We start from the raw sequence: 23639 nt of genomic DNA, 5'->3' as shown, positions 1-23639 counted from the left end.
ATTTCAACAACGTGTTTCCGAATGCTTCCACAGGCTCACGGCTCACACCTGGCTGTTAATCTGGCTGAGAATTGATGACTCCATAACCAAGTGACAGATGTAAATTAAATATCATCCCGTATTAAAGGGAGAGCCGTCAGCAACATACGAGTGGGTTTGGAAGAACCACCGTTCGTCTCTGTTCGTAATGTGTTTCAGGGAATATTACAAGTGGAGATGGAACGCAGTCACACCATCTAAAACAGCTCTTGGCCTTTAAAAAAAATACATTCAAGGGAAAATACCGGTAGGGAGTAAGAGTCTGAGGATTACGGTAAAAGCCCCTTTTGAAAGCGTCTCTCCACTGCCACTAACCAGGCTTTGAATGCGTGTGTACACCAGGGTGGTTGTTTTGCTGAATGTCTATCATCCTTTTTATTCAGTGGGACTATTCCCGGGCTCTCTGTGTACCTGAGCAGTGGGATACCTTATCTCTAAAAAGCAGGGAGCTTGTGCCTTGGAGATCTTAATGCAAGAGAGAGGCTGTAATAGGAAGCCTGACCCCCACCTCTCTCCATGGCTGGGTTCAATAACTGCTAAGGGATAGAAGGCTGCACTGGAGCACAGATTTACTCCTTCAGGCAGGGCATGAAGTGTGCCAGAGCTAAGCTGTGCTCCCTATAGAAATCCAGGCAAGAAAGGGAGCCAGTTGTTCTAAGGGCCACGCACTTGCTCTCTTGAGGATGGCCGTGAAAGCCCGGTCATCATTTTTGCCAGCTTGTCTGCTTCTGAACTCTTCGTTCTTAATTGTTGTGAATATGATTATGGCCATGCTGGCTGCACCAAAGAACATGATGTTCATGTTGAAAGAAAGCCTGTCTCAGTGGTTCGATTCTTAGGAACAAAGACCCTGTTTTGGGAATCCAGATAATGGCTTCGCTCTGTGGGACTTGCTCAGAATTTCCCCATCCCTGTGCTGCAAGGTGTTTCATTTTATTCTGAGCTGAAGACAAGGGTTTCCTGAGGTAAAGGATTGCTGTAACATAATAGCCCCAGGGGAGCCATCGAGGACTATTGAGAGCCAACTGTGGGGAAGACAAAGGAGGCATGTGCTTTTCTAATTTATACTCACCATGAGAAAATGAGAAGGAAACATTTTTTTGGCTTAAAATATTCAATTGTTGCAAGAAACAAAAGTAATCAAGACTGTGTGCCTTTTGCAAAATTCAAATTATGTCTCTGGTTCCTCATGTGAAATGAACTCTCATAGTAATTTGAAAATTAATGTTCTAATTAGATTGGCTGTGTGTGTCCCTTTCGCCTCAAAGAAGACACCATTATAAAGTCTCATTTAGGAAGAGGTCAAGTCTATACGAACAGGGTGTCATCTCATTTATCCCAAATAGGTTAGGATTATCCCCTTGTTGGGCAGGGGAGGTACCAGAAGTCAGCTGACCTGTGGAGAAGTCCATGCACGTATGTGTGAGCAGAAAACATCTCTGGTGTTCTAAGAATAGCGAATGCTTGCTCAGAAGATAAAGCTAAAAGGGTGGTTTGAAGATATACAGTTTTTGACACAACTTCCAAGAAGTGCACAGAATAATAAAATACCCCATGTCTCTGACTGAGGCCCTTGTGTCACTGGGAAGGAAATTGTTCCAAAAAAATTTGCATGGTTTTATATCCCTTTTGTGACTATTTATGTGATAAGTGGACATGAAGTAACGCCCGGGCCCTGGTTGGGGCTTTGCAAATGTCTGTTATGGGTGGAAGGGAATCGCAGGAAGCAGCCTTGGTGTGGTAATGTACTTTGGTTGGGCAGTGGTGTTTAATGTTGCTCCCTTCTACCGTCTGAGCTGTCCAAACCATTCTGTGAGCTTCCACCCAAGCCCTTCCTACATTACACCGCTTCCTTCCTTGGTGCACACTCTTCTCCTTCTGGGATCATTAGAGTCTAATGGGCTCTGGGAAAAGCTGGCTGGGTAGCAGACTGACTCGCTGAGCAGCCCAGGAGGGCTCGCAAGGCAGCCGTCCTAACAACCCAGAGAGGGGCTTACTTTCAGCTGCTTGGTCTTCTCCCGCAGCGTGTACCGGTAGATCTGCAGCTGTTCCGCAGCCTCCGGGCCGGGCTGCCGGGCCAAGATGTGCTTCAGTTCCACGTACAGCTTCTCCTTCTCCTGGGGGAAAGGCATAACCAGGAGCAGAAATTAAACAACCCGTCCAAACTCGCACCCGGGGCCCGGTGGTTTCCGGAGACTCCACCCCTGAGCACTGATCACATCCGCTCGGTAGCTGGCACACCCGCACCTGTCGAAGAAGGCGCCCAGCACTTGGGGTCCGAGGGACAAGGAGCGAGACAAAGGAACAAGATAAAGGTCCTCTCTATCTGGACGTAAGACCACAGGGCAGTGCCGTAGGGTCCAGTGACTACTATCCGAGGAGGTCGGGGAGGGCATGGGAAAACATCACGTGACTGCCCTCTCTAACCGTGAGTAGACACTTTCCTTTACGAGGAGAGGAGAGACTACGGGCCAAAATTCCATGGTGGAACGGGGTGTGACTTTAAGAGTCCTTGGGTTCTCTGAAGGAGTTACCTCGCCACACTGAATCCAGGGGACAAGTCAGGAAGAGGAGAGAGGAGCCCAGATCGTGGGGTGAGTCTAAGCTGTATGGAGAACCTCGTCTTTCAGGCAATTGGGAACCATGAATGAGCATGCCTGGGCTGCCCACAGAAATGAGAGTAGCAGAGGCAGCTTGCAGCAGCGGGAACAGTCCCAGGGCCTCCATGCAGACAGAAGACAGGGAAGGCTGAACTTCAGGATCATCGGGGGAAACACAGGTAGATGGGAAGATATCACTGGGGTAGAATCGGTGGGCTTTGCTGAGTGATCAGACAAGTGTGAAAGGCAGGAACCCAATGACTGTTTAAGACTCTGGTATCTGCCCCTGCATGGGGGAAGGGAGAGCCGTGGTGATGGGAGGGAGCAAGCTGGGGAGGAGTAGAAATCTCAAAGGCTAAGGAGATTGAGATCACTAATGGAGGTGGGGGTGGGGAGGGGAGGTCATCCATCTGAGAACTGAAAGTGCAGTCCAAAATTGGAAGCCAAAGGCAAACTGGACCAGAGCACCCAGACCCTGCAGTAATTAGCATACAATGGTTGGAACAGAACAGAACGAGGAAAAAAATAAATAAAATTGAAGGGGAACAGCTCAAGACTGCCTGGAGGCAAAGCAAAGCAGATGCTTTAGAAACAGGAGGGATGGTAGCCATCAAATCAGAGAAAGAGAAGAAACCAGAGAACTTCGAACAAATCCGAGGCAAAGCTGATTGGCCACTTCCCTCGGGACTGGCTTCAGTGACATATGGGATTCTGAAATAACACACCCGGCAGAGAGCACCTCAAGAAACATGAGGATGTGGGAAGAAAGGAAATCAGGAAATGGCTCAAGGGATGGATCAAAAATCCTAGGAAAATTGGGGCAGACATATTCACAGGACTAACAGAAAGGATTTCCCAGGGATCCGAAGAATGCCAGCTTTTCATAGCTACACCAGATTTTAATCACCGGTGGTGGGTCTTTCAGATCTTTGAACTAAAAGCATTACACACAGCGTGTTTCAGTACCATGTCCCAGTTCTAGATCCTCATATGCATAGAGTGGGGGTGAACCTAACCGGCATTGACAAAGGCTTATATATGCTCTTGGTCTCTGAGCACTGCGATCTCCTGAAGGTAATTACGCTAAAGGAGAAACCAGGAGAAGTACAAGCCCTCATGTTAAATGAAACATCCGGTCAAATGGAGCTCATTTCTGCCTAGAGCTGTGCAACCTTGATATTGCCATCCAATATCTATTTTTACCAGAGTACATAAAATCCATTTGTAAAATCATAAAAATCCATTATCTGGGCACATTACCATTTGTTTTAGGTTTTTCCTTTCCCCTGGCCAAATCTGAGAACTTTTATTATAAAAAACGTAGCTCAATCTACAGAACAGTGCACGAGGCTTCAAAATTAAGTGAATGGAATTTAAGAGTCTCCATAAACCCCCTCCCCAAACAAGAAGAAGCTGCCTACGTAAGACGTCAATCTGGAAATGATGAGGAAAACTGGGAGCCCATATTAAGGAAAACACGAACAAATAGAATTAGAACGAGGTGATTTTCCTCTGTCGTATAACCCTGCCTGTCGCACCTTCCAATATACTCATCGAAGTAAATGGATGTAGCAAGCAAAGAAAAGGTATCAGGAGGTGAGTTTATTTTCTATAGCCTCTTAACGCTGTCTCTGTTGGAAAAATAACACTTCTGACAGGGCTCCCAAGATTCAATTTGGAGAGGCTGAGACCTATGCGGCGAAGCCCGTGAAAGTGTTTTGTTCATTTCTTTCGGCTCACCTTGCTTTCTTACAGACTCACAAAGGGGTTGCAAAGTAAAAGAACCTCTGGATGATGAAGAGGAAGCAATCTGGCTCAGGACAGAAGGATCTCTTGGCTGAAAAGATCATCTTACTCCAAGAAGCATGAACTATTTCCCATGTGTAATGTTTCAATTACTCATGCTCAGCTGGGAGTCACGACACAGAGAGGAAAGTTAGAAGAAGCAGATGCCCCTCGCCCCACTTCAGACGGGGCAATGCCGAGGTCAGTGGGAACTAATAATGCCCAAAGTCTCTCCCAAGCAAAGCACATAGCTATGCTCCCCAAGAATCCCCCTCCCTGTAATTCACTGGGCTTGAAGACACACTATTGCATGTATGGGGTAGGGAATCTGGCTCAAACTGAGCTACGAAATCTCTGAAGACTCCTCATCAATAAAGAAACAAGCAGAAGGAGATAAATCAGACCCAAAGCCACTACAAAATAAATGTCGAGGGTAAAGTTGACTCAAGCCTCCATCTCCTCTCCACAGCATCTGAGAGGACCCCGCCTGGGCGCTAATCTTCTGCTGCAGAGTGATTGACACTCTATTCTGCCACATCCAGCTTTGTTTCTCAGTGTTACAAAATGAAGTATAATGAATTTGTCCTAAAGAATAGCTGTGTGTAGGCTGGAAAGATGGCTCAGTGGTTAAGAGCACTCTACTGCTCTAGCAGAAGACCAGGACTCACCACCCACATGACTGCTTACGACCAATCAGCTCCAAGGAATCTGGTGCCCTCATCTGAACTCTACCAGCACAGGCATACTCACTGGACACCTTCAGACGTGCTGGCAAAACATTCATACAGATAGTGCAAAAATAAAATCTTAAGAAAGGAAATAGAGGGGCTGGCAAAGTGGCTCAGTGGTTAAGAACTCTGGTTGTTCTTTCAGAGGTCCCAAGTTCAACGCCTCTCCTGGAATGCATACACACCGAGCACTGGAAACTTAGATAGATTGATATGTATGTATGTATGTATGTATGTATGTATGTATGTATGTATGTATGGTTGGTTGGTTGGTTGGTAGGTAGGTCGGACGGACGGACAGACAGACAGACAGACAGATAGATATCTGTCGATAGATGGGTGGGTGGATGGATGGATGGATAGAAGATAGATAGATAGATAGTTAGATAGATAGATAGATAGATAGATAGATAGATAGATAGATAGATAGATAGACAGACAAATAGACAGGTGGGTGGATGGGTGGATGGATGGATGGATAGAAGATAGATAGATAGATAGATAGATAGATAGATAGATAGATAGATAGCTGAGCAACTGAACAGCAAGGAGGCCACAGGTATGAAGAAAAGTAAAGGGACTTCCATTAAAATCAATTATTCAAAACCAGAGTTAAATCACCCAAGGTAAGTGATATACATGTGCGTTTGCAGTGGATAGAAGAAATGCCGAAAGAAACTCAGGTGCTGACACAGAGGGATGCAGGAGAGTGGCCATGGTGGAGAGTGGTAGGGTGGTACTGACTGCCAGGTTTCAGTTTGTGCTTACAGAGGAGACCCTGACTGGGAGAACCGAAGTGAAGTCCAGTCATCATTAACATTCTAGCCATGTGTATCATCCAGATTTGTATTTGGGGAGAACGTGCTGGTAATTTAGATAAATATGGAGAGTTTGATGGATTGACAGTCTTAAGCACGATTGTCTTCCAATTTATTTCTCTCCGAACCCTCTACAAGGTCCAACCAGGCTCTTCAAACATTGTGCAATGGTGTGTATAATAACCCCATTTGGAGACAAAGCATGCAATTCTATTATAAAGAAAATCTATCTTACGCAACAGAGACTCATTAGCTGTCCAGTGTATATTGTCTCCATAAGCTAGCAGTCGCAGAACCAGCTGTCTCAGGATACATAGCCTGTCCCTCTTCATTAAGCCACATCCATTTCTCTTTAAACCTAATCAATTAATTTGTCACTTGGTTAGCAGCACCGTATGTCAATGGAATATCATAAGAAAAATCATAAATACTTTATTTCCTCGCCGACGAAGAGCTGCATCTTTAGGGTCTCGCTTCTTAATTATTCAGAGCTTTTATAATGTGCATCAATACTCAGCAGAATGCTTTAATCCTTAGGTTATTTTATGAACAGCCATACCAGACTAAAGCTAAACTATTCATACGGAAAGAATTGCCTTCCCCCTCGGCTGAGCTTATCTTGAGGTTGACCTCACCGAGTCCATGCTAAAACTGATGTTCTCTTCCCTGACACTGTATCCCCTCTGTGGGAGAGATCATTGATGTGATCATAGAGTCTCTGGCTGCAAGAGGCTGCACCAAGGTACAGTAGATATGTTATCCGCATTGCATTGTCTATATCGGACAGATGCAGTTACAAAGGCTAGACAGATGGCTTAGCAGGTCCCAGAACAGGTCTGGTAGCCCATCTGTAATTCCAGCACTGGGAAAATTGAGACAGGAAGTCCAGAGTAAGATGGGTAGCCACACTGTCCTCAGGGAGCTCTGGGTTCAAATGACAGACCCTGCGTCACTGAACAAAGTGGAGGGTGATCTAGGAAGATGGCCAACCTCAGCCTATGCTCATAACAGGTATGCCCATACATGCTCACATGCATCTGTGCACACACGAGTATGTGTATGTACATTCCGACGTGTGCATGCATACAGGAACACACGCTACATACATACACAAGAAAAAGAAAGGAATGGAAAGACAATTAACTATATTACTAGCTTCTAATAATGTTGTCGTCCCTTGGTGGCAGTCCATAACCTCAACTGGAAACTCCAGATAAACAATCACTTAAACCTCGGGTATTTGTATTTTCTCTGACAGCAAGTTAACAATCCATATTGTGAGCAGTGTGTGCAAATAAGAGCGAGTAGTGTGGCAGTAACCATTTGAAGGAAGGGGTTGAGTTGCTCACGGGACTCCTTGGCCTCCCCAGCCATGGTTCTATGATCACTGTTTAGTCTCCGTCGTTTGCTTTGAATCTTCGGCTGGAGACAGAAAGTAGTTCACATTCAGCCCATGCCTCGGCACCTCTTCTTCCTCGACTCGCCCACTCGAAACAGTAACTGACAGAGCGGTACTAATTTATTCTGTTTTCATCCCAATCTGTGCTTGGCAAATGCCAGCGCTTCATTCTGCTCACCCTGGAATCAGCCATTTGTCTGGGTGAGAGTTGGGGACACTTGCCGATGCACAGGAAGCAGGTAGCCTCCCTCCTAGCTGCAGACACTGATCTGTGCTACCAGGGCAAAACCCACCCACATGACCTCCTGAGTACCAAGTCCTCCAAGACAATCATGCAGTCCCCTCTTTATGCTAGGCTTGCCTGGGCCGATTGAAAACACAGTGAATTAAGAATTAAAACTCTTACCACCAGAAGACCTCAGAAGATCTCCCATGCTCATGGATTGGCAGGATTAATATAGTAAAAATGGCCATTTTACCAAAAGCAATCTACAGATTCAATGCAATCCCCATCAAAATACCAATCCAATTCTTCAAAGAGTTAGACAGAACAATTTGCAAATTCATCCGGAATAACAAAAAACCCAGGATAGCTAAAGCTATCCTCAACAATAAAAGGACTTCAGGGGGAATCACTATCCCTGAACTCAAGCAGTATTACAGAGCAATAGTGATAAAAACTGCATGGTATTGGTACAGAGACAGACAGATAGACCAATGGAATAGAATTGAAGACCCAGAAATGAACCCACACACCTATGGTCACTTGATTTTTGACAAAGGAGCCAAAACCATCCAATGGAAAAAAGATAGCATTTTCAGCAAATGGTGCTGGTTCAACTGGAGGGCAACATGTAGAAGAATGCAGATCGATCCATGCTTATCACCCTGTACAAAGCTTAAGTCCAAGTGGATCAAGGACCCCCACATCAAACCAGACACACTCAAACTAATAGAAGAAAAACTAGGGAAGCATCTGGAACACATGGGCACTGGAAAAAATTTCCTGAACAAAACACCAATGGCTTATGCTCTAAGATCAAGAATCGACAAATGGGATCTCATAAAACTGCAAAGCTTCTGTAAGGCAAAGGACACTGTGGTTAGGACAAAACGGCAACCAACAGATTGGGAAAAGATCTTTACCAATCCTACAACAGATGGAGGCCTTATATCCAAAATATACAAAGAACTCAAGAAGTTAGACCGCAGGGAAACAAATAACCCTATTAAAAAATGGGGTTCAGAGCTAAACAAAGAATTCACAGCTGAGGAATGCCGAATGGCTGAGAAACACCTAAAGAAATGTTCAACATCTTTAGTCATAAGGGAAATGCAAATCAAAACAACCCTGAGATTTCACCTCACACCAGTGAGAATGGCTAAGATCAAAAACTCAGGTGACAGCAGATGCTGGCGAGGATATGGAGAAAGAGGAACACTCCTCCATTGTTGGTGGGATTGCAGACTGGTACAACCATTCTGGAAATCAGTCTGGAGGTTCCTCAGAAAATTGGACATTGAACTGCCTGAGGATCCAGCTATACCTCTCTTGGGCATATACCCAAAAGATGCCTCAACATATAAAAGAGACACGTGCTCCACTATGTTCATCGCAGCCTTATTTATAATAGCCAGAAAATGGAAAGAACCCAGATGCCCTTCAACAGAGGAATGGATACAGAAAATGTGGTACATCTACACAATGGAATATTACTCAGCTATCAAAAACAACGAGTTTATGAAATTCGTAGGCAAATGGTTGGAACTGGAAAATATCATCCTGAGTGAGCTAACCCAATCACAGAAAGACATACATGGTATGCACTCATTGATAAGTGGCTATTAGCCCAAATGCTTGAATTACCCTAGATCCCTAGAACAAACAAAACTCAAGACGGATGATCAAAATGTGAATGCTTCACTCCTTCTTTAAATGAGGAAAAAGAATACCCTTGGCAGGGAAGGGAGAGGCAAAGATTAAAACAGAGACTGAAGGAACACCCATTCAGAGCCTGCCCCACATGTGGCCCATACATATACAGCCACCCAATTAGACAAGATGGATGAAGCAAAGAAGTGCAGACCGACAGGAGCCGGATGTAGATCTCTCCTGAGAGACACAGCCAGAATACAGCAAATACAGAGGCGAATGCCAGCAGCAAACCACTGAACTGAGAATAGGTCCCCTATTGAAGGAATCAGAGAAAGAACTGGAAGAGCTTGAAGGGGCTTGAGACCCCAAAAGTACAACAATGCCAAGCAACCAGAGCTTCCAGGGACTAAGCCACTACCTAAAGACTATACATGGACTGACCCTGGACTCTGACCCCATAGGTAGCAATGAATATCCTAGTAAGAGCACCAGTGGAAGGGGAAGCCCTGGGTCCTTCTAAGACTGAACCCCCAGTGAACTAGTCTATGGGGGGAGGGCGGCAATGGGGGGAGGGTTGGGAGGGGAACACCCATAAGGAAGGGGAGGGGGGAGGGGGATGTTTGCCCGGAAACCGGGAAAGGGAATAACACTCGAAATGTATATAAGAAATACTCAAGTTAATAAAAAAAAAAAAAAAGAAGAACTGGAAAAAAAAACTGATGGCATCAAAATAAGGTCATGGACGGCCTTGAATCAACCAGCCATGTACTTCTTGGGCTTCAAGATGTGGTGCACAGTAAGTTCACTAAAGAAACTTGTTTAACAATTGAAATTTTAAGGAAAAGCCTAGCAGAGAAATATAATCTACAGGAAACAAACATCAGCCGCCTTGCTGTGAGAGAAAACTTCAGCACAGCACGGCAATAATCCAGCACCATCTTTTGAGTGAAGGAGTGGAAATGCTCACCACTGTGAGTGGATTTGTGCACACTGAATGCATGGATCGAATCGAATTGTAGCCCAGAAGGTGTACAAATGTTATGTCTCAATGGCGAAAATAATGATTTAAGGCCATGATTCTCAACCTTCCCAATGGAGAGACCCTTTAACACAGTCCCTCATGCTGTAGTGACCTGACCCCTGACCATAAAGTTACTTCATTGCCATTTCATAGCTATGATTTTGCTACCGTTATAATCGTAGTGTAAATAGTTTTGGAGTTAGGTATGCCAAAAGGCTGGAGAACCACAGGTTGAGAACTGCTGATTTGAAAGCTCTTTTATCTCCATTAAGAGGAAAAAAATTATTGGAAGCAAATATATATTTAAGATTTACTCTGATGTGTACTCACGTGCATATGTCTGTGTGGGTGTGTGAAACATGAGTTGGTACATTAAATAAGGCAGAAGATAGTGCTAGATTCCCCTGAAACCAGGGTTTGGGACCCACCCAACATGGGTGTGGGAACTAAGCTCATCCTCTGGAAGATCAGTGAGCTCTCTCAACCACCCAAGCCATCTCTCCAGCCCCCAATAAGTAAGTTTAGTTTTACATCCTTTAAATTTGTTTCCCAAGTATTTTAAATTAAACCAGTCTTTACTAGCTCCAAAAAAAAAAAAACAAAAAACAAAAAACTCTTACCACCACCACTTCTAAAAACACCTCTTTCACACAATATACAGAAATGCTGATTTTTCTGAACGTCAACAGGCGTCCCCTCAGGTCCTAACTCCCACACTTGAACTCTGTGAACCTGTGGTCAGAACTGTGACAGAGTTCTCTGCGTTCCTCACACCTACTCTTGTGTTCCGCCCGTTTTTAAGTGCTTGGTAATTTTCCCCAACTGCAATTACAGCGACGCTTCTCTATGTCCCCATGTTATACAGTAGGCTTAGACAGAGGTACGGGTGTATTTGTGCTGAGAGCTATTCTTGAATGAGCCTAGCCCTCTGGATAGCATCTTTCAGTGGGCAGAGCTCGTACTGCCTGCTGGTGCCCTGAGCCTCAGCACCTTGAACTCAGCTTTTTCATTGTGTTGACTTGTTTACGACTCAGGAAATTACTTGGTATGTGACCTTATCTCCTCATTAGATGTTTTCAGGGGGTTCTAATATTTCTGTTCCAGACACATTCTTGAAATTCGTGTGACTTGTAAATGAATATGGATTAATTGGCTCCGACAGCACTCCTCGAAGGTGCATGTGCACACAGATCATATCAATGAAGACTCAGGGGTAAGCCTTAAGCTGCTTTCCCCAATAAAAGTAATGTGTTAGCTCTTTAGCAATGTTTTTAAACACGGAAGTCCTGATTGCACCCATAACTCTTTTCCAGAATTAAAAGAAAATGTCCATTTTGGCCTCTTGACTTAGTTTCAGTTATTTTTCCATCTCCCCCACACACTCATCTATAGTTCTTAATAAAACACAAAGTTAGATTTGATTTTTAAGCAGATTACTCCCTCCTCCTCATATGAAGGCAAGTCTAGAATGCTTTCTACTGTGTCTAAAAATGCCTGTTTTCATTAGCAGGAAAAATGGATTAGAAGCTCTGTAAACAAATCGCATTTCTGCATGGCTTTGGAGAAGGAAAAGTAATGGCTGTTCTCCTGAGGCTTGTTTATTGGCCTTATAAGGAAAATGTCAGCAAAACTGAACCCTGGGCCCATCTTGTTTATGATATCATGAAGTGGCGAGGGCCCCTGGAGAGAGTGCAAGACGCTAGGATTGGGGATGAGACAGAGTTCCTCGGCCTGCTTGCCATGAGCTGGAAACTAGCTGGTTACACCCATGAGCTGGAAACTAGCTGGTTACACGGTGGGCCCCCGGCCTCACATGTAGATGATTGAGTATTCTGTGAGGCATTTGAGGGGTCTGCATGCTCTGACCTCCGCCATGTTTACAACAATAGGGAAAAACACTTCTGACCAAATCGACACAAATTTTCAACAGGATCTCTTTTATACAGGGACTTTGTTTACTAAATACAAACAAATGTTTACGAAATTCTGCCTCGCAAGGTAGATAACCCACTAGGCCATCCTACCCTTTGGGAGCCAAGACTGTCCGGGTCACTTTTGAACCTTCCTTGGGAATTGTAGTGAGGAATTTGCTGCTATTAAAGCATGACAGCTCTTGAAACCATTAAGGAAACATCCAGAGAGATCCAAGATAAGCAAGGACTTATCTATGTAATGTTCACACAAAGGAAGGAAAGTCGGAAACTTTAAGAAGCTTACCGTCCAGAAAAGCAAACGGCTCCTTATAAAGATTAAAGTATGCCAGGTCCCCAGAGGCGTGGACGGTATAATGTACAGGACACAGGCAGGCTCAGCACAGAGATGACATCTAGTTGGAGGGCCACAGCAGAGACACCAGGTCTATTTGGTATACTAGTAATAATAAAAATATTAGTAATACCTGCGTCTGTGGGCCAGAAAATATCTTTGCTACCAAAGGAAAGGTTTACTAGATAACACCCTTTGAGATGACATCTGTGAGGAGAAGGATGTGAACCAGCGGGTAGCTGAACTCAGGAGAGATTAAAGAGGGGATTCTCCCTGGACATGGACACATGAAGCCAAGGATGGGTAATTAACCACAGTAGATGTAAAACAGTTTGAATGGGTTAGATTAAGTTACGAGCTAGTTGGGGAAAAAGCCAAGGCTTGTGGCCTAGGCGTTTATGAATAAACAGTTTTGGAGTCTCCATTCCAGGAGCAGGGGATGGAAAGAGGAAGAAACATTTACTTTTTACACGTTTTATTGGGTCTTTTGCTGTAAGTTTGTTTGCTCTGGCTCTAGAGAACGAACCTAGGCCTTGGAACACATAAGGCAAGGACTAGCTGCTGTACCACACCCTGGCCCTCATTTGTACGTTTTTTATGTTGAGACATCTGTCTCACTAATGTGCCCAGGAAGGCCTTAAATTCCATATCCAAATGCCGCCACCACCCAAGTACCTGGGACTCAGGTCTGTGCCACAAATCTTAGCCTTAAAAATGATTGTTGATGACATTTGTTTTCCCTGTAAAATTGAACTAAAATTTATTTTTAAAACTGTTTTGAGATAGAATTTGTATTGTAACTGTAGCAATGTGTGGCTTGGAACAAATAAGACAATTACTAATAGTTATAATAATGCACACACACACACACACACACACACACACACACCCATGAAAGCATATACACACATGTCATAGCTATAATAATCAATGAACTCATGAAATTCGTGTTATTTTAAGCTACTAGGTATTTGTAGCAATTTCCAATGGATCTATAGAGAACTAAAATGAACATCCTAACTTTTATCCACAAAATAATATCTTAACGTGGTTATCAATTTCATTTTTCTCTTCTTCCTCTCTTCCTCTTCTCTTCCTGTAGTAGACAGGAGAACTGTGGGTATCTCTAAGGACACACAGGTCACTGTCCTCAATTATGGGCAATAGGAAGCCCCTAAGAAATGTCTTTTCGATGCCATTCCCCTCTCCTAGTGTAGACTAGCTTTTCACTTATTGATCTGTAATTGTTTATATATGCTGGAGATATAAATTTTATGCCTTAACTTTCTTTATGATTTCCCTGAAGGAACAGACGGTCTTAATTTTATTGTAGTAAGATTTAGCTATAATTTCTTTTATGGTTAATGCTTTTTGTGTTTCATTTAAGCACTCTGGCTGAGTGTTTTTAAAAGATTTCTTTCACTAGAAATATTCAAAGGCTTCATTAATTTCTCGCAAATCTCTTTACATCTCCTGGATCTTTTAACATTGCCTTCCATTGCACGTCTGCCTGTTTAACTTGTCCTTCCAACCAGAGTCTGCTTTGTCACTGGTTTTGAATATGATTCCAACATTTTTTTTGGTGCTACCTATGTTGGCATCATGGCATGGGACGCCTGTTATAAAGGTTATAATTTTACCTTACAAGTGCCTTGCACTGTATTTTCGTCGTACTGTTGGATTTCAATGTGCGTGGATAATTCCTCTGAGCAACAGATACCAGTGCTGTCAACACAGACCACTGATGCAGGGAGACACAGGGACCAGGCTAACAGAGAGCTTCCTAGTGACTGCCTGCAAGTCATGGCACAGTCAGCTCCCTGAACAATATCATAATTTGGAGAAACTGGACAAAGCACACTGGGGTGAAAAAAAAAGTAAGAAGCAATTCACCCCTCACACTGAACCAATGTTGTAGACACAGCAGGTGGCATGTGTTGGTTCGTGAACTGGACACTGTGTTCCAGATAAGGAGCTCAGAGTGTCAGTGAGACTGACTGACTCTGAGTGGAGCTGTTTGGACTAGGATGAGAATGTGTGTTCTCTTTGTTCTCGGCTGCTACGTGAAAAAAAACGATTCGGAGCAAGGCGCAGGGGTGAGGATGTGAGACTGTGAGTGCATCCGTGGAGCAGCCAGGGTGGCCCGAGCCGGCGGGTGTGCAGGAAGGGCTGTAACAGGCTTGCCAGACTAGGCAGGAGGACAGCATGTGTCTCTAAGAACACAAGACGAGTCTGTCTTTAATTCCGGGCAATGGCAAGCTATGGGGGTTTCTTGGTATCAATATTACCCTTACATTAATAGCATCGTATATTATCTATATACTCTAATGAGTTATTTATGTGGTGAAATGTATACAAGTCAGAGCATTATAAAGACAGATGACAATGCATATACATCCAGATGTTTTTGCATTTTCTTCTAACACAGAGTGTGTTGTCCCAGAAGCTCTCAGGCCACAGAGAGGATCTGGATGAAGGCAAGGCCAGGGAGGGCAGACGGAACAAAGCCACAAGTTGGAGACCGATGCAAGAGTGTGTAATGGACTGAAGCGGTCAGCAGCGGCCGGAATGGAAGAGACTCTCTGAGTCAACGCTGGCTTCTCATTTCAACCCACAGAGCTTAGAAGAAGCTACCACCCTATAGACGCTCACAGCAGTGCCAGGTAGAAGAGGGTGCCTAGGATGAAGGAACCAACAGGGCATCCTTTCCCCATGAAAGTGCTGAGGAATCTAAGCCCAGGTTGCAGAAGAGTCTAGAAAAATCATGTTGGCTTTCGCCTCACGTAGATGGTACGTCAAGCCCTCACAAGGAGTGAGATCTCTATGAGTAGAAGTATATTCTAATTCATAGGCAAATGGAGGGAACTGGAAAATATCATCCTGAGTGAGGTAACCCAATCACAGAAGAACTCACATGGTATGCACTCATTGATAAGTGGCTATGAGCCCAAATGCTTGAATTACCCTAGTTGCACAGAACACATGAAACTCAAGAGGGATGATCAAAATGTGAATGCTTCACTCCTTCTTTAAAAGGGGAACAAGAATACCTTTGGCAGGGAATAGAGAGGCAAAGATTAAAACAGAGGCAGAAAGAACACCCATTCAGAGCCTGCCCCACAGGTGGCCCATACATATACAGCCACCCAATTAGACAAGATGGATGAAGCAAAGAAGTGCAGGCCGACAGGAGCTGGATGTAGATCGCTCCTGAGAGACACAGCCAGAATACAGCAAATACATAGGCGATTGCCAGCAGCAAACCACTGAACTGAGAATGGGACCCCGGTTGAAGGAATCAGAGAAAGGACTGGAAGAGCTTGAAGGGGCTCGAGACCCCTTATGAACAACAATGCCAAGCAACCAGAGCTTCCAGGGACTAAGCCACTACCCAAAGACTATACATGGACTGACCCTGGGCTCCAACCTCATAGGTAGCAATGAATATCCTAGTAAGAGCACCAGTGGAAGGGGAAGCCCTGGGTCCTGCTAAGACTGAACCCCCAGTGAATGTGATTGTTGCAGGGAGGGTGGTAATGGGGGGAGAATGGGGAGGGGAACACCCATATAGGAGGGGAGGGGGGCTAGGGGGAAAGGGAATAACAATCGAAATATAAATAAGAAATACTCAAATTAATAAAGAAAAAAAGTATATTCAAGAATATGATCTGGAGAGTGTTACCACTGGGAGAACAGGACAAGGAGGAGCAGAAAGCAAAGGAGGAAGAAAATGGAAGACTTAGCTGGGGAGGGGCATCTACAGACTTCTGAGAAGAGGAAGCGAATGGGCAGCATCTGATTCAATAAGCCTGGGGGACAAGGGAGGCAGCAGCATCCCATTTGTTTAAGCACACACACTCCGCCATTCATTGGCACTCTTCTACACACACACACACACACACACACACACACACACACACACACACATGCACACACACACACACACGCTGCTCCCAGACACCAGGAAGCACACCAACATTATCATCTCTGCATCCACAGCTACCCTCCAAGTCACCAGATATCATTCACTAAGCAATGGCTACAGGCCAGTCCCATTTTTCCTTTTACGAATAGTATCCATCCCTTTCAAAGAGTCTACAGTTCACAAGCTTCACCTCACTGATAAGAAGAAGTGTCGTGAAGAGGATCGCTCATCCTAGAGCTGTGAAGGGAACCCAGTTAGTTCCCAGAGACCCTGGTCCTTCCTCTGAATCAAGGAATTTAGAATCTAATGCAGGAGAGAAAGACAAATGACTCCAGGGTACGTTGTGATAAGGGGAGTTCTTGACAATAATAAAATGACCTTAAAAATCAGAGAAGGGATATCTCTGAACAGAAAAAGGCCCCTGGCACTCCATCACCCATAAATACTCCATCACTTTGCAAGAGCACAAGAGATTCCACTATAAAGGTTCCCTGGCTAGGGTCGTACATCCCTTTTCCCCTGAATCAATCTCTCTAAAACTTGTTTTCTCAGTACTTTGTACAGGGATAAGTTAAGCCAGACAGCAAGTGTGTTGTTGGGTTTCTACAGAGGCATAGTCGAGGGGTCCGTTTCTTTCAAAGTCAGATTCGTTGGTCCTAAGAGAAATGCATTTCTCTTAGCCCTGTCTAAGTATACCTTGAAAGTATAACTCTGGGCCCACAGCTCCCTGCTCCCAAACCCGGTGGGAGAGAGAGCTCATCACCCAGATATGTGGGCAATCCTGAGACTGCAGGGCAGGAGAGACCGCCACTTCTGCCCACCTTTGCCCACATCCCTGGCCCAAGAGGAAACTGTATAGAGCCTCTGGGAACAGGAAGATGGGATCAGTCAAGCTGCAGGAGTCCTGCAGTCTACACTGCACCCAGATCTGAACAGACCTGGTCAAACAGCTCCCTGCACCCAAATCCCATGGGAGGGAGAGCTAGACCTTCAGAGGGGCAGACATGCCTGGGAAACCAAAGGAGACTACTCTCTGCCCACATTTCTAACACTAGGGGAGAACACCTAGCGCCATCAGGGTCCACTGCGCACTGATGTAGGGGCAAGCACTTCTGGTTGCTGCCCTTACGGAGAGCTGAAACTCAGACCCAAGGAGTGATTTCAGACCCCAAGACCAGAGGTAAGACCAACTTTTCTGCTCCAAGTGACCTGCCTGATGGACTCAGGACACACACCCACAGGAACAGCTGAAAGCCAGTGGACAGGAACTACTACACCCTTGAAAGCAGAACACTCTGTTCCCATAACTGGCTGAAAGAAAACAGGAAAACAGGTCTACAGCACTGCTGACACACAGGCCTATAGTACAGTCAAGCCACTGTCAGAAATAGCAGAACAAGGCAACACCAGAGACAACCTGATGGTGAGAGGCAAGCACAGGAACCCAAGCAACAGAAACCAAGACTACATGGCATCATCAGAGCCCAATTCTCCCACCAAAGCAAACACTGAATATCCAAACACACCAGAAAAGCAAGATCTAGATTTAAAATCACATTTGACCATGATGATGAAGAACTCCCTTAGAGAAATGCAGGAAAACACAACTAAACAACTAGAAGCCCTTAGAGAGGAAACACAAAAATCCCTGAAAGAATTACAGGAAAAAACAATCAAATAGGTGAATTAATTGAAAATGGAAATACAAACAATAAAGAAAGCACGAAGGGAGACAACCCTGGATATACAAAAACAAAGGAAGAGACAAGGAGCCGTAGATACAAGCATCACCAACAGGATACAAGAGATAGAAGAGAGAATCTCAGGAGCAGAAGATTCCATAGAAATCATCGACTCAACTGTCAAAGATAATGTAAAACGGAAAAACCTACTGGCCCAAAACATACAGAAAATTCAGGACACGATGAGAAGATCAAACCTAAGGATAACAGGTATAGAAGAAAGTGAAGACTCCCAACTCAAAGGACCAGTAAGTATCTTCAACAAAATCATAGAAGAAAACGTCCCTAACCAAAAGAAAGAGATGCCCATAAACATACAAGAAGCCTACAGAACTTCAAATAGATTGGACCCGAAAAGAAATTCCTCCCATCATATAATAGTCAAAACACCAAATGCACAAAACAAAGAAAGAATATTAAAAGCAGTAAGGGAAAAAGATCAAGTAACAAGGCAGACATATCAGAATTACACCAGACTTCTCACCAGAGACTATGAAAGCCAGAAGATCCTGGACAGATGTCATACAGACCCTAAGAGAACACAAATGCCAGCCCAGGTTACTGTATCCTGCAAAACTCTCAATTAACATAGATGGAGAAAGCAAGATATTCCATGACAAAACCAAATTTACACAATATCTTTCTACAAATCCAGCCCTACAAAGGATAGTAAATGGTAAAGCCCAACACAAGGAGGCAAGCTACATCCTAGAAAAAGCAAGAAACTAATTGTTTTGCAACAAAACAAAGAGAAGACAAGCACACAAACATAATCACACATCCAAACATGAAGATAACAGGAAACAATGATCACTACTCCTTAATATCTCTCAACATCAATGGAATCAATTCTCCAATAAAAAGACACAGATTAACGAACTGGATATGTAATGAAGACCCAGCATTTTGCTGCCTACAGGAAACACACCTCAGAGACAAAGACAGACACTACCTCAGAGTAAAAGGCTGGAAAACAAATTTCCAAGCAAATGGTCTGAAGAAGCAAGCTGGAGTAGCCATTCTAATATCAAATAAAATAGATTTTCAACCAAAAGTCATCAAAAAAGATAAGGAAGGACACTTCATATTCATCAAAGGAAAAATCCACCAAGATGAACTCTCAATCCTACATATCTGTGCTCCAAATAAAAGGGCACCTACATACATAAAAGAAACCTTACTAAAGCTCAAAGCACACATTACACCTCACACAATAATAGTAGGAGATTTCAACACCCGACACTCATCAATGGACAGATCATGGAAACAGAAATTAAACAGAGACATAGACAGACTAACAAAAGTTATAAATCAAATGGACTTAACAGATATTTATCAAACATTCTATCCTAAAACAAAAGGATATACCTTCTTCTCACCACCTCATGGTACTTTCTTCTAAATGACCATATAATCAGGCACAAAACAGGCCTCAACAGATACATAAAGATAGAAATAATCCCATGCATCCTATCAGACCGCCATGGGCTAAAGCTGGTCTTCAATAACAATAAGGAAAGAATGCCCCACACATATATATATGGAAGTTGGACAATGCTCTACTCAATGATAACCTGGTCAAGGAAGAAATAAAGAAACAAATTAAAGATGTATTAGAATTTAATGAAAATGAAGGTACAACATACCCAAACTTATGGGACACAATGAAAGCTGTACTAAGAGGAAAACTCATAGCTCTGAGTGCCTGCAGAAAGAAACAGGAGAGAGCATATATCAGCAGCTTGACAGCACACCTAAAAGCTCTAGAGCAAAAACAAGCAAATACACACAGGAGGAGTAGAAGGCAGGAAATAATCAAACTCAGAGCTGAAATCAACCAAGTAGAAACATAAAGGACGATACAAAGAATCAACAGAACCAAAAGACGGTTCTTTGAGAAAATCAACAAGATAGAAAAACCCTTAGCCAGACTAACGAGAGGACACAGAGTGTATCCAAATTAGCAAAATCAGAAATGAAAAGGGAGATATAAGAACCGAATCAGAGGAAATTTAAAAAAAATCATCAGATCCTATTACAAAAGCCTATATTCAATAAAACATGAAAATCTGGAGGAAATGGACAATTTCCTAGACAGATACCGGGTACTGAAGTTAAATCAGGAACAGTTAAACCATTTAAACAACCCATAACTCCTAAAGAAATAGAAGCAGTCATTCATTAAAAGTCTCCCAACCAAAAAGAGCCCAGGTCTAGATGGGTTCAGTGCAGAATTCTGTCAGACCTTCATAGAAGACCTCATAACAATACTATCCAAACTATTCCACAAAATTGAAACAGATGGATCACTACCAAATTCCTTCTATGAAGCCACAATTACTTTTATACCTAAACCACACAAAGACACAACAAAGAAAGAGAACTTCAGACCAATTTCCCTTATGAATATCGACACAAAAATAATAAAATTCTTGCAAACAGAATCCAAGACCACATCAAAACAATCATCCATCATGATCAAGTAGGCTTCAGCCCAGGGATGCAGGGATGGTTTAATATACAGAAAACCATCAACCTAATCCACTATATAAACAAACTGAAAGAACAAAACCACATGATCATTTCATTAGGTGCTGAGAAAGCATTTGACAAAATTCAATACCCCTTCATGATAAAAGTCCTGGAAAGAACAGGTATTCAAGGCCCATACCTAAACATAGTAAAAGCCATATACAGCAAACCAGTAGCTAACATTAAACTAAATGGAGAGAAACTTGAAGAAATCCCACTAAAATCAGGGACTAGACAAGGCTGCCCACTCTCTCCCTACTTATTCAATATAGTTCTCAAATCCTAGCCAGAGCAGTCAGACAACAAAAGGAGATGAAAGGGATACAGGTTGGAAAGGAAGAAGTCAAAATATCACTATTTGCACATGATATGATAGTATATTTAAGTGATCCCAAAAGTTCCACCAGAGAACTACTAAAGCTGATAAACAACTTCAGCAAAGTGACTGGGTATAAAATTAACTCAAATAAATCAGTAGCCTTCCTCTACACAAAAGAGAAACAAACTGAGAAAGAAATTAGGGAAACGACACCCTTCATAATAGTCCCAAATAATATAAAATACCTCGGTGTGACTTTAACCAAGCAAGTGAAAGATCTGTATAAGAACTTCAAGCCTCTAAAGAAAGAAATTGATGGAAAGATGGAAAGATCTCCCATGCTCATAGATTGGTAGGATTAATATAGTAAAAATGGCCATTTTACCAAAAGCAATCTATAGATTCAATGCAATCCCCATCAAAATTCCAATCCAATCCTTCATAGAGTTAGACAGAACAATTTGCAAATTTATCTAGAATATCAAAAACCCAGGATAGCTAAAACTATCCTCAACAATAAAAGGACTTCCAGGGGAATCACTATCCCTGAACTCAAGCAGTATTACAGAGCAATAGTGATAAAAACTGCATGTTATTGGTATAGAGACAGGCAGATAGACCAGTGGAATAGAACTGAAGACCCAGAAATGAACCCACACACCTATGGTCACTTGATTTTTGACAAAGGAGCCACAATCATCCAATGGAAGAAAAGATAGCATTTTCAGCAAATGGTGCTGGTTCAACTGGAGGTCAGCATGTAGAAGAATGCAGATCGATCCATGCTTATCACCCTGTACAAAGCTTAGGTCCAAGTGGATCAAGGACCTCCACATCAAACCAGATACACTCAAACTAATAGAAGAAAAACTAGGGAAGCATCTGGAACACATGGGCACTGGAGAAAATTTCCTGAACAAAACACCAATGGCTTATGCTCTAAGATCAAGAATCGACAAATGGGATCTCATAAAACTGCAAAGCTTCTGTAAGGCAAAGGACACTGTGGTTAGGACAAAACGGCAACCAACAGATTGGGAAAAGATCTTTACCAATCCTACAACAGATGGAGGCCTTATATCCAAAATATACAAAGAACTCAAGAAGTTAGACCGCAGGGAAACAAATAACCCTATTAAAAAAAAGGGGTTCAGAGCTAAACAAAGAATTCACAGCTGAGGAATGTCGAATGGCCAAGAAGCACCTAAAGAAATGTTCAACATCTTTAGTCATAAGGGAAATGCAAATCAAAACAACCCTGAGATTCCACCTCACAACAGTCAGAATGGCTAAGATCAAACCTCCAGCGACAGCAGATGCTGGCGAGGATGTGGAGAAAGAGGAACACTCCTCCATTGTTGGTGGGATTGCAAACTGGTAAAACCATTCTGGAAATCAGTCTGGAGGTTCCTCAGAAAATTGGACATGCACTACCTGAGGACCCAGCTATACCTCTCTTGGGCATATACCCAAAAGATGCTCCAACATATAAAAAAGACACGTGCTCCACTATGTTCATCGCAGCCTTATTTATAATAGCCAGAAGCTGGAAAGAACCCAGATGCCTTCAACAGAGGAATGGATACAGAAAATGTGGTACATCCACACAATGGAATATTACTCAGCTATCAAAAACAATGACTTTATGAAATTCATAGGCAAATGGATGGAACTGGAAAATATCATCCTGAGTGAGGTAACCCAATCACAGAAAAACATACATGGTTTGCAACTCATTGATAAGTGGCTATTAGCCCAAATGCTCGAATTACCCTAGATGCCCAGAACACATGAAACTCAAGACGGATGATCAAAATGTGAATGTTTCACGCCTTCTTTAAAAGGGGAACAAGAATACCCTTGGGAGGGAATAGGGAGACAAAGTTTAGAACACAGGCTGAAGGAACACCCATTCAGAGCCTGCCCCACATGTGGCCCATACATATACAGCCATCCAATTAGACAAGATGGATGAAGCAAAATTGCAGGCTGACAGGAACCGGATGTAGATCTCTCCTGAGAGACACAGCCAGAATACAGCAAATACAGAGGCGAACGCCAGCAGCAAACCACGGAACTGAGAATGGGACCCCCATTGAAGGAATCAGAGAAAGGACTGAAAGAGCTGAAGGGGCTTGAGATCCCATATGAACAACAATGCCAAGCAACCAGAGCTTCCAGGGACTAAGCCACTACCCAAAGACTATAAATGGACTGACCCTGGGCTCCAACTGCATAGGTAGCAATGAATATCCTAGTAAGAGCACCAGTGGAAGGGGAAGCCCTGGGTCCTGCCAAGGCTGGACCCCCAGTGAATGAGATTCTTGGGAAGAGGGCGGTAATGGGAGGAGGATGGGGAGGGGAACAACCATATAGAAGGGGAGGGGGAGGTGTTAGGGGGATGTTGGCCTGGAAACCCTGAAAGGGAATAACATTTGAAATGTAAATAAGAAATACCCAATTTAATAAAGATGGGGGGTGGGAAAGAAGTATAACTCCAGGCCTCCTCCACTCTTCTTCCGGGAGTCAAGAGTCAGCCTGGACAACAAACTCCAGCTTCCTCTCTCTAAGATGCTCCTGAAGCAGGAAC

The 23639-nt window shown here is 43.4% G+C and overlaps 1 protein-coding gene across 1 annotated transcript in view; it reads right to left on the bottom strand.

The window, feature by feature from the left end:
• Cfap58 (cilia and flagella associated protein 58) overlaps positions 1-23639 on the bottom strand; it is a 108663-nt gene that overhangs the window by 5880 nt on the left and 79144 nt on the right. Inside the window, exon 16 of the mRNA NM_001420090.1 lies at positions 2037-2156. Coding sequence (NP_001407019.1) covers positions 2037-2156 — 120 coding nt within the window. The remainder of the gene's footprint in view (positions 1-2036; positions 2157-23639) is intronic.

This window comes from Rattus norvegicus, chromosome 1 (assembly GCF_036323735.1).
Source record: "Rattus norvegicus strain BN/NHsdMcwi chromosome 1, GRCr8, whole genome shotgun sequence".
Taxonomy (NCBI): domain Eukaryota; kingdom Metazoa; phylum Chordata; class Mammalia; order Rodentia; family Muridae; genus Rattus; species Rattus norvegicus.
The sequence above is the reverse complement of the archived record's forward strand: the minus strand, read 5'-3'. Positions and strand labels throughout refer to the sequence as shown.